The sequence below is a fragment of the Danio aesculapii genome, chromosome 9 (assembly GCF_903798145.1).
Source record: "Danio aesculapii chromosome 9, fDanAes4.1, whole genome shotgun sequence".
Taxonomy (NCBI): Eukaryota; Metazoa; Chordata; class Actinopteri; order Cypriniformes; family Danionidae; genus Danio; species Danio aesculapii.
In genome coordinates, this window is record NC_079443.1 from 44,221,461 (window position 1) to 44,236,851 (window position 15,391).

The 15,391-nt window shown below is 36.9% G+C and overlaps 1 protein-coding gene across 1 annotated transcript in view; it reads right to left on the reverse strand.

Annotated features, from left to right (window-relative positions):
• Positions 1-15,391, reverse strand: part of ttn.2 (titin, tandem duplicate 2) — a 174,867-nt gene that overhangs the window by 114,718 nt on the left and 44,758 nt on the right. The window contains 29 exon segments of the mRNA XM_056465825.1: positions 468-651; positions 2,358-2,631; positions 2,738-2,851; positions 3,302-3,589; positions 4,884-5,174; positions 5,421-5,708; positions 5,828-6,115; positions 6,207-6,485; positions 6,576-6,854; positions 6,959-7,237; positions 7,336-7,623; positions 7,719-7,997; positions 8,081-8,362; positions 8,452-8,730; positions 9,110-9,391; positions 9,664-9,942; positions 10,057-10,344; positions 10,435-10,713; positions 10,806-11,084; positions 11,170-11,451; positions 11,539-11,820; positions 11,910-12,188; positions 12,308-12,595; positions 12,693-12,971; positions 13,476-13,754; positions 13,852-14,130; positions 14,224-14,505; positions 14,596-14,874; positions 15,070-15,357. Coding sequence (XP_056321800.1) covers positions 468-651; positions 2,358-2,631; positions 2,738-2,851; positions 3,302-3,589; positions 4,884-5,174; positions 5,421-5,708; positions 5,828-6,115; positions 6,207-6,485; positions 6,576-6,854; positions 6,959-7,237; positions 7,336-7,623; positions 7,719-7,997; positions 8,081-8,362; positions 8,452-8,730; positions 9,110-9,391; positions 9,664-9,942; positions 10,057-10,344; positions 10,435-10,713; positions 10,806-11,084; positions 11,170-11,451; positions 11,539-11,820; positions 11,910-12,188; positions 12,308-12,595; positions 12,693-12,971; positions 13,476-13,754; positions 13,852-14,130; positions 14,224-14,505; positions 14,596-14,874; positions 15,070-15,357 — 7,916 coding nt within the window.

Here is a 15,391-nt window from a genome sequence, read left to right on the forward strand (position 1 = left end):
TCTGACACCACCAAAGTGTAGATAGCCAGGATCCTTACTGTACTTTCTAGTAATGTAATTACCAGTATTAATGTATCCGACACATTCATTCATGACTTCAGGAGCTAGGGAGCTCATTTAGATGTTTTTTTTTTTTATGTGACTGACTTAGTATCAAAGAGTGTCATAATACATATATATATATATATTTTTTTTTTTTCCTTAAAATAACAGAATTTTTGGTAGTTATGATAAGGACTGAAAAAAATGTAACAAAGTGTAAACCACATTAAATTGTTATACATGTAAAGGTATTAATTGACACACAAGTGTTATAGGGTTATGGTTAGTGTACTTAAGTGGAAAGACACTGGAATGTCCCATGGAGAAACTTAGGAGAAATGTTTAATAATTTCAACGAACACAAAGTTTCCAAATTGATAAATTGATCATAAATTAATACAAAGAAACAATGGATGTAATCTTACCGGTCTTCCACTTTCTAGTTCTTTTTCCTTCTTCAAAAACTCAATAGCTTGAAGAAGACCCCGGAAATCTGTGATGCCATACATGCGAGCATATTTCTCATACTCCTTGGGATCAACATTCCTAAGCAACTCAACAATGTCAATATCCTTTTCCTCTTTAGGGCTTTTCTGCTTAGATGGTGTCCTGTAAAACAAGACAAAACAAAACAACTTAATCTTGTATAATCCAAAACCAGTGTCATCTGAGTGTTTCTGATCCCTAGTGGTCCATAGCATAACTGCAAGCTGTCTATTAGAACTGCAAAAGCATATGTCTCAAACTTACATCCTGAAGGGCTGCAGCTCTGCACAGTTTTACTCCAACCTGATCAAACACAGGTGATCCAACAAACGAAAGTGTTAATGACTCTTTTGAACACCTCAATTATTTGGATCAGCTGTGTTTGATAGGGTTGGAGCAAAACTGTGGAGAGCTGCGGCCCTCCAATTTGAGACCTATGCGCTAAAGGAATAGTTTACCAAAAATTAAACATTTATTCCATGTTTATTATTTTTATACTTGTTCCAAACCTGTTTGAGTACAAATTATGAGTTCAAGATGTCATAAGAATAAATAATCACAAGATATTTCAATATATTATTAAAAATAAATAAAGCAATTAAAGTTGAATGACTTGAGGATGAGTACATTTTACTCACTTCAAGCAATCTGATAATTAGATTTGGGTATCATTATTTACTGTTTTTTAAACTTTGAGGCAAACTGTGATGCTGTATGCAAGAAGGGGCATCAGCTATCACGTTTTCACATTGTCCCCAATATGCTTACTCTTTTCTATCGTGCTTATATTGAGTCTATTCTTTCCTTCATTCTGGTGGCATGGTTTAGAAGTCTGTCCCTTAAAAACAGTAATGAGCCAGGTTATTGGGTGGTCTAGCAGGTTGATTGGTGAAGCACAGCTGAATATAGAATCCCTTTATAGTAGGCAGCTTTTACGGATTGCCCAGAACATTAGTAGCTGTAGCTCTCAGCCTCTGTTTGAGGAGTTTTTCCTGGTCCCATCAGATTGAAGGTTTTAGATGTTTTTAATAGGACAAAACGTTACAGGAATAGCTTTGTCCCATCATCTATTGTTGCTCTGAATAAACTGTCATATTTTATAAAGTACTTTTGTACATGTATATGTGGGGATGTACAGTTGAAGACAGAATTATCCTCAATTATTGGCCCCCCTGTTTATTTTTTCCCCCAATTTCTGTTTATTGGAGAGGAGACTTTTTTCAACACATTTCTAATCATAATAGTTTTGATAACTCATTCGTAATAACTGATTTATTTTATTTTTGCCATGATGACAGTAAATAATATTTGACAAGATATTTTTCAAGACACTTTAAACATCTTAAAGTGACATTTAAAGGCTTAACTGGGTTAATTAGGTTAACTAGGCAGGCTAGGGTAATTAGGCAAGTTATTGTATAACGATGGTTTGTTCTGTAGGCTGTCGAAAAAATATTTAGCTAAAGGGGCTAATAATTTAGTCTTAAAATGGTTTTAAAAAATTAAAAACAGCTTTTATTCAAGCCGAAATAAAACAAATAAGACTTTCTCCAGAGGAAATCAGACATACTGTGAAAATTTCCTTGCTCTATTAAACATAATTTGGGAAATATTTAAAAAAAGAAAAAAATTCAAAGGGGGCTAATTATTTTGACTTCAACTGTATATGTGTGATTTAATTGTTTGTATCAAATGCCAAACTTTGCTACAAAAAGAATCTACAGGTACCAATAAAGTCAACTCAACTCAATAAATTCTGCTCACATACATGCACAACTGGCACATCATTATAAAAATCAGACCACATGTTGGCTATTTGACAAACTTACTTCTTCAGTTTGACCATTTCTACAGTCGTCTCTTTCTTCTCATCAACATTCAAGTCAGTGCTGCACTCAATTTCTCCATGTTTGTTGGAGGCGACACATCTGTACTGGCCAGAGTCAGATTTGGTCACTTCTTTGATCTCCATCTTGGCTTCTTGGCCCTTTTGTTCAATACTGATGCGGCCACCGTGAGTCATCTGCCTCCATTTTCCCTTCATCCATTTCACATTGGGAATGGGATCACCACCGACTTTAGCAATGAAGGTAGCTGTACCCTCTATAAAAAACAGCAATCACACATAAATTCAATTACACTTTGCATTTAAAAACAGTCCACCACCAAAATAAATAAAATGAAAAAAAATTAAAGAGGAGTCACTTACTCTCAACAATATGGACACTCTTTGGCACCTCAATGAAGAACAAGTTGTCAAATTTCTTAACTTCCTGTGGTGGTGATGGTGCCGCCTGTGCTGGAGCAGGAGCACCTGGTTTCTCTGAAATTTTGAAGGAATACTGCAGTGAGATTCATGCATTTTTAAGATCTTAAAATAATCCAAATCCAGGGCTAAACCATGGTTAAAAAAAAAAAAACAGGGTGTGTTGCACTTTTTCAAAAAGCACAGCTGCAAGATGAATAAGAGTTGCAATTAAACATTTGTAAGGAAGCAATGGCTTGTTTGTAAGCAAAACAAAGTACTTGGCTTGACAAAAGTTTGTTAAAGTTTGTTAAAGGTTGAAAGGCCAAGAAAGATCCAGAAAGCAGAATTAAAGTAAAGAAAATATATACATTATTAGATGATACTAATAACAGCAAACAGAATCGCAAGATTAGAATAAAGCAAAATGTAAACAAATCTATTGTATTAAAAACCAGCAAAAAAGAGAGAAAGAATAACCAAGCATGATAAAAAAACACTTTGATCCTCACATACAGAAACAAATACCTTTGATTGTGACTTTAGACTTGCAGAACTCACTACCAACTTCATTGGTTGCTTTGCAAAGATAATCCCCAGTATCTGTTTTAGACACACGGGTCATCTCCAATGTGGCAGTACCATCAACAAATGTGATCTTTGTGTTTGCAGACGAAGAAAGCTCCCGCCTGTCCTTCATCCACTGAATCTTTAGAGGAGGAGATCCACGTACATGGCAGCTGAGAGTAAGTGTCTCACCATCATTCACAGTCACAGGTTTAAGAGGCAAGTCAAAGCTTGGTGGAACCTTTTGTGCTGTATTTAAAAAAAATACATATCAATTATGATAATGGTTTCAAATATTTTCAGTCCTTTTGAAAAATGCATGCATGGTTGCATCTCAAGGATCATTTAAAAAAAGACCTTAAACATTAAGACTAGGACATTAGGACATTAAAAAGACCTTAGACAAAAAATACTATGGAACTACCATGATATTTACCAAGGTGCTTACACGAATAATGGGTAACACTTTATAATAACTGCACACTATGAATCATGTTAAGTTAAATAATCATTTGTAAAGCATTAACTCTAAATTAATAGACATTATTAAGCAGTTGTCTTACTGCTGATAAGGGGTTTACAAAGCATAAATAGCCTTCACTTTAGATTAGATCACAAAACTCCATGAAGTTGTGTTAATAATGCATTTGTTAACATCCAGAGTAACTATTACTATAGTATATGCCTGAAAAAAGATATATAAATGTTCATTTTAATAGTTTATTAAAAATTAGCTTACTCATTCTGCATAATCTTTGAAAAACACTAGCTACTCTTAAATAACGGCTTTGTAAACAATGCAATACTTAATTTAGAAGTGAAAAATTTATCTTTGACAACGTATGAATATACAATCCATTCATTCATTCATTTTCCCTTGCCTTAGTCTCTATTTCAGAGATCGCCATAGCAGAATGAACCAACAATTCCGACATATGTTTTACGCAGCAGATGCCCTTCCAGCCACAACCCAGTACTGGGAAACACCCATACACACTCAATCACACACACACTCATACACTATGACTAATTTAGTCCATTCAATTCACCTACAGTGCATGTCTCTGGACTGGGGGGAATATACCGGAGCACCTGGAGGAAACCCAAGTGAACATGGGGAGAGAACATGCAAACTCCACACAGAAATGCCAACTGGCCCAGCCAGGACTCAAACCAGTGACTTTCTTGCTGTGAGGCGACAGTGCTAACCACTGAGCCACCATGTCACCAAATATACAATCTTTAACCAAATTGTGCATGTGCTTACAAGTCAAGAATACAGGATTTGTATCTGTAGTTATAAACTGCTTACCAATGTCTAGTAACGTAGAGCTCATGTTTCACAAATGATCAATTAACTATTCATCTAATGCTTAATAAGTGATTCATAGTTTGCAGTTGTTATAAAGTGTCACTAAATAACTAATATTGACACCATGTAAATGACTATGGTACTACCACAGTACATTTTTTAAAACAAATAGCACATTTATAATTAAAAATAAGAACACCTTGTAACAGAACCACAGACACAGTAGTATACCTGTAATGTGAACAGACACTTCAAAAGAGGCAGTGCCAGCTTCATTGGTGGCTTTGCACATATATGTGCCACTATCTGACAGCTGAGATTTTTTGATGCACAGGACAGCCAGGCTGCTCTTGAAGGTTACATCATAAAAGTCAGAAGTGAAGATTTCTCTCCCATCTTTATACCAGTTGACAGTCAGGGGTTGTGATCCAGCTACACGGCTCTCGATCTTCACCACTTTGCCCTCAATGTCCTCAACAGTTGTTGAAGGCTTTTTGGTAAAACTAGGTGGAATTTTGCGTTCTAAAGAAAGAAAAGAGGTGCTGTTAGACAAAACAGACATGATAGAAAAGGTGGTTCTTGGATCTAAATGCATGGGCCGTAACCACAAGAATTTGTTAAAGATGTTCAACACTGTCACATGTTGAGTGATTGCCAGCAAAGAAAAACAAAAACTGCAAAGGCGAGAAGAATGGAAGACAAGCATAAAAGAAATAGTCAGTTCAAAGACAATGAAGACAGTCACACCAAAAAGCAGTGACCAAATACCTTTCACAGAAACCTCAGTGGAACAAGTGTCCTTTCCAACATCATTACTAGCTTGGCACGAATACCGACCAGAGTCTGCCTTATCAGCCTTCAAAATAGTCAAATGGGGGGTGTTCTCCACACAGGATATCTTATAATTGCCCCCTGTACGGATGTCTTTGTGATCCTTGGACCAAGTGACTTTTATTGGCATTGATCCTGTCATATGGCATTCCAGTTCGACAGTATCGCCCACTGACACGTCCACAGGTACAAGCTTTTTATCAAACAAAGGTGGATATCTTGGCTCTGTAAAGTTAAAAAAAATAACAGCACAACTGTATAGACATTGTGACATTCAATTCAGTGTGTTTTGCAACACAGGGAACACATTTATTCAAAGAAAAACATGAAAGAAATAAACAGACCTTGAAGTGTAAGTTTGGCTCTACAAGAAGCACTTCCAACACTATTGGTTGCAACGCAAGTGTATTCTCCAGAATGTCTCATTTCACCCTTGGCTATGTTTAGGACAGCAGAGTTATCGTCAAAAGACATTGTGTATTCTGAGCCGCTCCTAAGAGCTTCACCATCTTTTAGCCAAGAGACCTCCATAGGAGAGGATCCTGCAACACGACACTCAAACTGGACAGGCTGTCCTTCAATTTGCATTATGCTAGTAATCTTTTTGGGGAAAGACGGTGGTGTTTTCACATCTGAAAAGCAAAACATTTAGCAAAATACATTGATAAAACAGTGCAATTGAAACCTTAGAGACAATTAAAAAAACAGATTCAAAGATTTCACCTTGTACAGTTAAGTGGCAGCTGGAAGTGGCAGATCCTATGCTGTTTTCTGCCTTACATGTGTATTCACCAATGTCCGATTTAGCAACCTTAGCTAGTTTTAGGCAGGCGGTGCCTTTGAAGAACTCCATCTTGCAGGTTGGAGAAGAACGAACTTTGCCATCTGCCTTAAACCATGATACTTTAATTTCAGGAGTGCCACCGATCTGGCACTTCAGGCAAACTGCATCCCCAGCAGTGACCTCCATAGGCTCCAAACTCTCAATAAAGAAAGGTGGTTCTAAGAGTCACAAAAATACATGTATATCATGAAGAAAAGCATGCATATATCCCGAAAGCTTATATTAAATGCTTCTGCTCTTAAACAAACCTAATATGGACACTGCTGCTTCACAAGTGTCGTGTCCAGCATCATTGGAAACCTCACAAGTGTATTTCCCCGCAGCCTCTTTATCGCTGTTTAGACATTCCAGTATGCAGGAGCTCTCTGTGGTCGTAATGTTGTACTTGTATGAGGAGTAAATCTCCTGGCCATCTTTATGCCATTTCACAAGAATCTTTGGGCTCCCCGCATATGTGCATTCAAGTATCAGTGACTTGCCCATTTCAACTGAGAGGTTCTTTAGCTTCTTGACAAAGTGTGCAGCCTCTGAATGAAGGATGGTATGTATGCATATGTAAGATGTAAGTTTTGATATATCAAGTAATAAAGAAACAGTTATGGCTCTATAGTATTAACAAATTAAAACTAACCTTTAACAAAAAGATTCACAGGGCAGTTTTCCTTCCCTGCATCATTGATTATCTGGCAAGTGTACTCGCCAGCATGAGATTTGTCAATGTTGTAGAGCTCCAGAACTGCAGTATCTCCTTTTAATGCAATCTCACAGCTTCTTCCAGGCACTATTTCCTTACTGCCTCTAAACCATTTCAGTTTCATTGGGGTACTTCCTTGAACAGTTGCTGTAAAGGTAACATTTGTGCCTGGGAGGGCTTCCACTGGTTGAGGTGTTGTCACAAAAGAGGGTGGTTCTATAGCAAATACGACAGGCAAAGGTTGTGAGAGATGACCTAACTAACATATTTACACTTCTAACTTATTTTAGATTATTCTACACCAAGACACTAACCTTTAACAACTAAGGAAGCAGACGTCTCTGCTGCTCCTGCACTGTTCACTGCTTTACATTTGTATGTGCCCGAGTCTGAAAGCTTCAGAGTTGGCACTTTCAGAGTGCAGGTATTTTCAGTGAAAGCAATCTCATAATTTGGTCCACTCATGATCTCCACTTCATTGTGAAACCACGAGATGGTGAGAGGTGCAGACCCTGAAGCTTTACAGTCCAATTCCATAGCTTTTCCAACAATACTCTGTGTATCTTTCAGTTTTCGTGAGAACAAAGGAGGGACAATTTTGTCTGTTCGACAAAAAACAACATACTTAACGTATGGCTTCATAAGAAATCACATGCAGTTCAAAGAATGTAAAAAATGTTATAAAAAAAGTACTGACCCAAAACAGTGAGCTGCATTGCACAGCTGTCACTGCCAACTTCATTTTTGATACTGAAAGTGTATTCACCAGTATCACTCCTCTCTGTTGACAATAACTTAAGACTGGAAATCATTTTTGAAAAGGTAATTTTGTATTTTTTGCCTGAAGACAGCTCCACACCATCCTTGAACCATTTTGGTTTAAGTTCTGGAGTTCCAGATACAGTGCATTCTAAGGCTGCGGCTTCACCAGCAGTTACACTGATTGAATCGGTCTTATCCACAATTGCTGCAGGTTCTAAACATTTAGAAGAGTCATTTAGTTAAATTACATAATAAACATAAAATATATTTGTGTGAAAAACATATTTGCACAAATACCTAAGACTGTTAGGTTTGCTGTGCATTCAGCTACTCCAGCATCATTTTTTAGCTGACATGTATACTTTCCAGCAGTGGTAGAATCAGCTTTAAAGACCTTCAAGGTGACCTCATTATTCTCAAATGTGATTTTTCTGTTGTCACCATCTCTGAGTATGTGGTCTTTATCCTGAACCCAAGATACAGTCATAGGCTGAGAGCCTTTGACTGTTGTCAGCAAAACCACCTCCTCACCAGAGATGGCTGTCGTATTGGATAATTTCTTCACAAATGCAGGGGGTTCTGAATTTTAGGAAGAGAATGGTAAAACTAAAGTGTAAAAATATTTTGTTTGAAAAGTATTCCATACTTTAAACTGCTACCTTACTGACCTCGTAGCTTTACAGAGCCTTGGCACAAATCACTTCCAACATTATTTGTTGCTTTGCACTCATATTCCCCAGCATCTGATGCTTCCAGTCCGAGGATGTGGAGAGTTGCTGAACATCCCTCAGAAACAAATTTATACTTCCTGCTCTCCTTTAACTGTTTTTTATCTTTAAACCACGTTATCTCAAATGGTGCGGAGCCTTTCAGCTCACAGTTAAGACTGGCATCTTTGCCTTTCAGTCCCTCAACTGGTGTTGGCACTTTGTAGAAACTTGGTGGTTCTACAAAAACATAACAGGAGAACATATGCTAATTGAAACAAAAAAGACCAGGGACTAAGTACATACTAACTTCTGAATTAATCTAGTTGAAATAAATTAAAGTATAAAAATATTAATAAATCAATTTGAATATTACAAATAATTCCTTGAGAACTGAATAAATTTGTAATTATTTATGTAACAAATAAAACAAACCCTAAAAATTATTAAATATACAAAAAATAAGTAAAAAATAAGAAAGAAATATAATGAAAGCCACACTTAATAGTTAAAAAAATAATAGCAAGCAAACTAAACTAAAACAACAGTTTATAAAAGAATTCCTGTCAGGCAATGCTAATGCTAAACTAGTGAATAAAAGATTCATCCACTATCTAACCTTTGACTGTGAGAGCTGTACTACAACTCTTAGTCCCAGCATCATTTTGTGCTTCACATGTATAGACTCCATTATCCTCGAAGCTTGATGTGAAAATTTCAAGGACTGCCACAGAGTTATCGAAAGTCATTCTCAAGTTGCCACCATCAGTGAGTATGGCATCATTTTTGTACCAGCTTATTTTCAGAGGAGCTGTCCCAGTAACTTTGCATTCAAGCTGCAGCGGCTCCCCCATTTTTACGACTTTTGCAGCTGGCAGTTTCTGTACAAACTCTGGAGGTTCTGTAAGACCAAAATTACAACATGTTAGAAATGATTATTGCAATGTTTAAAATAGAGCGCTGATGATGGTTTCAAGAAGATGGAAGATAGCAAGAGGAAGATGATAGCTGAAAGGGAGTAAAGCGTAATGAGCAGCAATGGTGAAAGATGATGATGAAAGGTACAGTATATGCACAATGTTCACAAGCGAAATAAGAACATGCAGATGGTAAAGCATGAAAAAAGAATGATAATGAAGAGCATTGATAAGAGTATTTGAAAAGAGGTCCAACCTTTTACCAACAAGGTTGTGGTGCATTTTGCAGTACCAGCATCATTGCTTATCTGACAAGAGTAAGTTCCACTGTGTGATATTCCAATGGCAAAAAGATCTAGAAAGCATGAGAGGCCCTCCAGGCCAGTAAAACAGGAAGGTCCGCAAATCAACTCAGTATCATCTTTGAACCATTTCACTGTGAATGGAGGTGTTCCCTTAAAAGCACTCTTAAAGCGAACAGTGGTATTTGGTATGACAGCCTGTGGTTCTGGAACCAGCACAAAGCTTGGTGGCTCTAAATCATCAATGGGACAGAAAGACAAATACATCTGTTTAGAAACTGGCAGCCTTCAGAGATCTTAGGATAAATGTGAGAATATTCTATTAAATACTACAAAAGCCATCTGACCTTTCACCCTCAGTGTACCACTGCATTCACAACTGCCTGCTTTGTTTGCAAGTTTGCAAGTATAAGTTCCAGTGTCAGCTTTCTCTAAGCACTCTATATCCAAAGACACGCTGTTTTCATCCTGAAGAATTTTATGCTTGGTTCTTCCTGACAGTTTAGTTCCATCCTTTACCCACTCCACAGTTATGGGGAGTGAACCTGATATTTTACATCCAATTTGCACATTTGAACCAAGTATTTCCTCCATCTCCATCAAAGGTTTGATGAAGGATGGGGGGATTATTTGCTCTGACAAAGACAAAGAAAATTGAAGATCATGAATATCGTGTTAAATATTACTAGTACTACATAGTATTCCATTAACGAATGGGTACAAACCTAGCACATTTAGTGTCACTTTACACTGGCAGGCGCTGATGTGATTGGAGACCTCAAACACATAAGTCCCTTTGTCTTCTAGTTGGACTGACAAAAGTTTAAGTTGGCTGACATTATTGATGTAGCTGAGGCTGTGCTGTCTTGAAGGGATCACTTCCTTGCCATCTTTACTCCATTTTACTTTCAGCTCAGGAGTGCCTGCAACTTTGCACTCAAAACTTACTGGATCTCCGGCAGTGACATTAATCACCTCAGGCTTTTCAATGATCTGAGGTGGCTCTGGAAATATCATTACAATTATTTTAATTATTTTAATAACAGCAATCTTTATAAACGACAGCTTTAAAAGCACTCATAAAAAAGTAACCAACCTTGCACTACCAGGGTAGAAAAACACTTCTCTTGCCCTGCCTCGTTCATAGCCTGACATGTGTATTTTCCACTGTGGATGGACTCACACACAGGGATTGTCAAAGTAGCAATATTGTTCTCAAAAGTCCTCTGAATTGAGGGATCCTCCAAGATCCAGCTCTCATCTTTCTGCCATTGTATGGACAGAGGTGGAGATCCTCTTACAACACATTTAAACTCAACCGCTTTTCCAAGAACTGTGACAACATTCTCAATTCTCTCCACAAATGATGGGGGCTCTGATAGGAAGTGCAAAACATGTTAAAGAAGATAAATCAATTCCTATATAAATAAAACGTTTGCTAAATAAACTCCATACTAAACCTTTTATGCTGAGTGTACTCTGACTTGAACAACTTCCAACTTCATTTGCAACAATGCACTGATATTCTCCAACATCTAAAGCATCACACTTCTGTACATCCAGAGTCATTATGGAGCCATTTTTCTGCAAAATCACATGCTTAAGGCTCGATTTGATGTCCTTTGAATCTTTTTGCCAGGTTACTTCAAAAGGAGCTGTGCCTTTTACCAGACATTCAAAATATGCATTTGAGCCATTAACAACCTCAAGAGGACTCAATGGCTTGACAAGAACTGGTGGCTCTGAAAAAAAAAGTTGTTCTGGTCAAACTTTTTGGGAGGAATGGCACTAAATCAATGAAACACCTATAAATAGCAATAAATACTAACCTTTTACTCTTAGCTCCATACTACAACTCTCACTGCCTGCCTCATTGCGAGCTTCACAGTAGTACACACCACTGTCTTTGATATCACTGCTAATTATCTCAAGCCGTGCAAGAGAATCGACAAAAGTCATTTTATACTTGTCATTTGGACTTATTTCATTCCCATCTTTGAACCAGTATGTGTCTATCTCCGGAGTGCCTGTAATCTGGCATTCAAAAACTACCAGTTGGCTTGGTTTCACCACTGTTATTTTTTCAGGCTTGCGAGTAAATTTAGGAGGTTCTGGAATAAAAAAATAAATAAACAAGGACTTACAATGCAATCAAAAAGGTTTATGAAAAAAAAAGTTCAACATGATAATTGCTAAAAACCTTTCACGAAGAGAGTTGCTTGGCAAGAATCGGATCCAACGTCATTACTAACTTCACAGACATACTGTCCTGAGTCTGAAGGCTTAGCAAAAAAGAGCTCTATAGAGCTAGACGTGTCATTTTTCTGAACTGAACAGTCAATTCCTGATGAAACTTCTTTCTTATCTTTAAACCAGTTAATGGTCAGTGGTGGTGTTCCAGACAAAAGCACATTAAACTGAACTCTGGATCCTGGTATAACATCTTGTGATTCTGGCTTCTCAATGATTGATGGAGGTTCTGTTTATAAAAGAGATTAAAGGAACATACAATTTACTGAGGTACAGCATGAAACAATAAGATAGTATTATAAAATGTTAAATACAGTAACTTATAAATTATCAGTGGTAATTGCAAACCTTTGACTTTCAGTGTGCCCGAACACTGATCAGAGCCTGCTTGGTTTTTAGCAATACAAGTATAATTGCCACTGTCTGAACTATCAAGACGACTGATTTCCAGAGATGCTGCATTCTCAAAGAAAATGCATTTGTGCTTTTCATCAGTCTCTATCTCCTTATTTTCCTTGAACCAAGTGACATTTATAGGAAGAGACCCAGATACCAGACACTCCAGCTGTGTGAAAGATCCTTTTATACTCTCCATTTCCTTCAATTTTCTTGTGAAAGAAGGCTTGATTATTTGATCTGTTACAGTGAAGGGGAAATAAAACAATTTTACTCCTAAGTATTGATCTGGAATTCCTTATAACTCGATCAAAGAAGTCTATGTTTTTTATCATACCTAAAACAGTCACAATGGCCTCACAACTGCTCCTTCCAGCATCATTTGAAACCTCAAAGGTATATTCTCCAGCATCACTCTTCTCCGCCGAAAGAATTTTTAATATGGAGCTTGTATCAGTGCTCTGTATTTTGTATTTTCTACCTGATGTCAGCTCACTGCCATTTTTGAGCCATTTAGCTTTAAGAACTTTAGTACCAGAATACCTGCACTCTAGAGTAGCAGGATCGCGTACAGTAACACTGACAGACTTGGCTTGCTCTGTGATGTTTGCAGGCTCTGTAAATATGGTAAAATATGTATGAATATATTTCAATTCTGCAGCACTAACACCAAAAAGACCTACAGTAGTGTATTCATACAATAACTGAAAAATAATGTAGAGGGAAAAGGCTTGACTATAAGTTTAATTAATCAGAAGTGTCATTAAAGGGTTAGTCCACCCAAAAATTTAAATTACCTCGCTGTTTACTCTTCCTCATGTGGTTTTATTTTTTCTGTTAAACACAAAAGAAGATATTTTTGAAGAATGCTGACTGCTGGGACCATAGTAAGGACACCAACTTCCATAATAATTAAAATAATTATAATTCATTGGGTCCCATCAACCAGCATTTTTCAATATATCTTCTTTTGTGAACAACAGAACAAACTCAAATTGGTTTTGAACAAGTATGGGGTGAGTAAATGATAATAAAATTTTTGTTTTCAGATGAACTATCCCTTTAAGAATCAAGTGGTGTTATAAATATGCAATTAGTATTAAAAACTACTACTACACACCTTTTACCATCAATACTGCAGTACATTTCTGACTACCAGCTTCATTCTGAGCATGGCAAGTATACTTTCCACCATGTTTTAAATGCACACAAGAAATGTATATCACTGCAGTCTGATTCTCAAAAGATATCTGAACATGTTCAGATTCTTTGATCTCATGGTCATCTTTCATCCAAGAGATGGTCATGGGCATTGACCCTTTCAATACACACTGCAAAGACACATCCTTGGCAAGGAGGACATTTGTATTATCCATCTTCTGCACAAATGACGGTGGCTCTAATTGAAGAATATCAAATATAAAGTGTTGTTAGTGTAATGTTCACAGGCATTCATAAAAAAGAAATAAATTTTAGAATTCCCTCCTCGTACTAACCTTTCATTGTAACAAGAAAGTCACAGGAGGTCTGCCCTACTTCATTCCCTACAGTGCATTGATATTTTCCAACATCTCCTGGTTCAAATTTCAGAATCTGAAGGGCTGCAACATCTTTTGTCAGGCTTATGATGTGCCTTCTATCATTTCGGATCTGCTTTGAGTCTTTGAAACAGGAAATCTCAAGAGGAGCTGAGCCTGAAACAGTTCCTTCCAGCACAACATCTGTGCCTTTAACAATTTCTTTGGATTCAAAAGGTTTCACAAATTCGGGAGGTTCTAAGATGAGAAAGTACTAGTTAGCTAATGAAGAGCTACTTCAACAAAGAGGAAATACAGTAGGATCCCTGAAAAGTAAGCTGGTTAACAAACCTTTGACTGTAACCAAGCAACTGCATCTATCACTGCCAGCATCACTTGATGCTTGGCATATATAATCTCCACTGTCTTCAACACAGCAACTGGAAATCCTTAGTGTAGCAACTGAGTCGGTGAAGGCCATTTGGTATTTATCATCTGAGCTAATTTCAGTCTCATTCTTATACCATCTAATACTGATCTCTGGGCTGCCAGTCACTTTACATTCCAAAGTTGCAAAACTCCCATTCAGTACAAGTTTAGTCAAGTCAAGTTTCATCACAAATTTAGGAGGTTCTAAAAAGGAGAATGGTACATTAAGATGAATAAAGTTTTAATAAAATACTAATTATGTAAAAAATAAATATCAAAAGAAAAAAAAAGCACCTTTCACAAACAAGGCAGCTGTGCATGAGACCTTTCCAGCATCGTTAGAAACTTGGCAAGTGTATTTTGCAGACTGAGATGGCTTCAGAGCGTGCAGTTCCAGTGAACTTGAGTTGGTTTCTTTCTTGATGAAACAAGTTCCTCCAGTTAACATTTCTTTGTCTTCTCTGAACCACTTAATCATAAAAGGTGCTGTTCCAGTGAATGCAGCTGTTAGAACGACTGTAGTTCCAGGTATAACATCTTGGCTTTGAGGTTTCAAAGAGAAGACTGGGGGTTCTAAAATTAATTTGAAGAGGTGGGGAAAAGAGGTCATTTCATGTTTCACTCATATTTCAAGAAGACAGCAAAGAAGTATATATATATATATATATATATATATATATATATATATATATATATATATATATATATATATATATATATATATATATAAATATATATATATACTAACACAGGAAATAGTATTCTAACCTTTAACAGAAATAGTTCCACTTGTTTCACTGTGTCCCGCAGCATTAGTTGCATGGCATGTGTAAACCCCAGCATCTGAAGTTTCTAAATTTGTTATTTTCAGTAAGGAAGTGCTTTCCTGCATTTCAGTTTGATATTTTGTTCCAGTTGTAATATCCTTTCCCTCTTTCAACCAAGATATTTTTATAGGCTGGGATCCTGACACTTTGCACTCCATTTGAATACAAGCTCCAACATTACCGTCTACCTTTTTAAGCATTTTTGTGAAAGTTGGAGGTATTATTTTATCTGCTCAAAAAAGTAAAACACTCTTGTTAGAGCA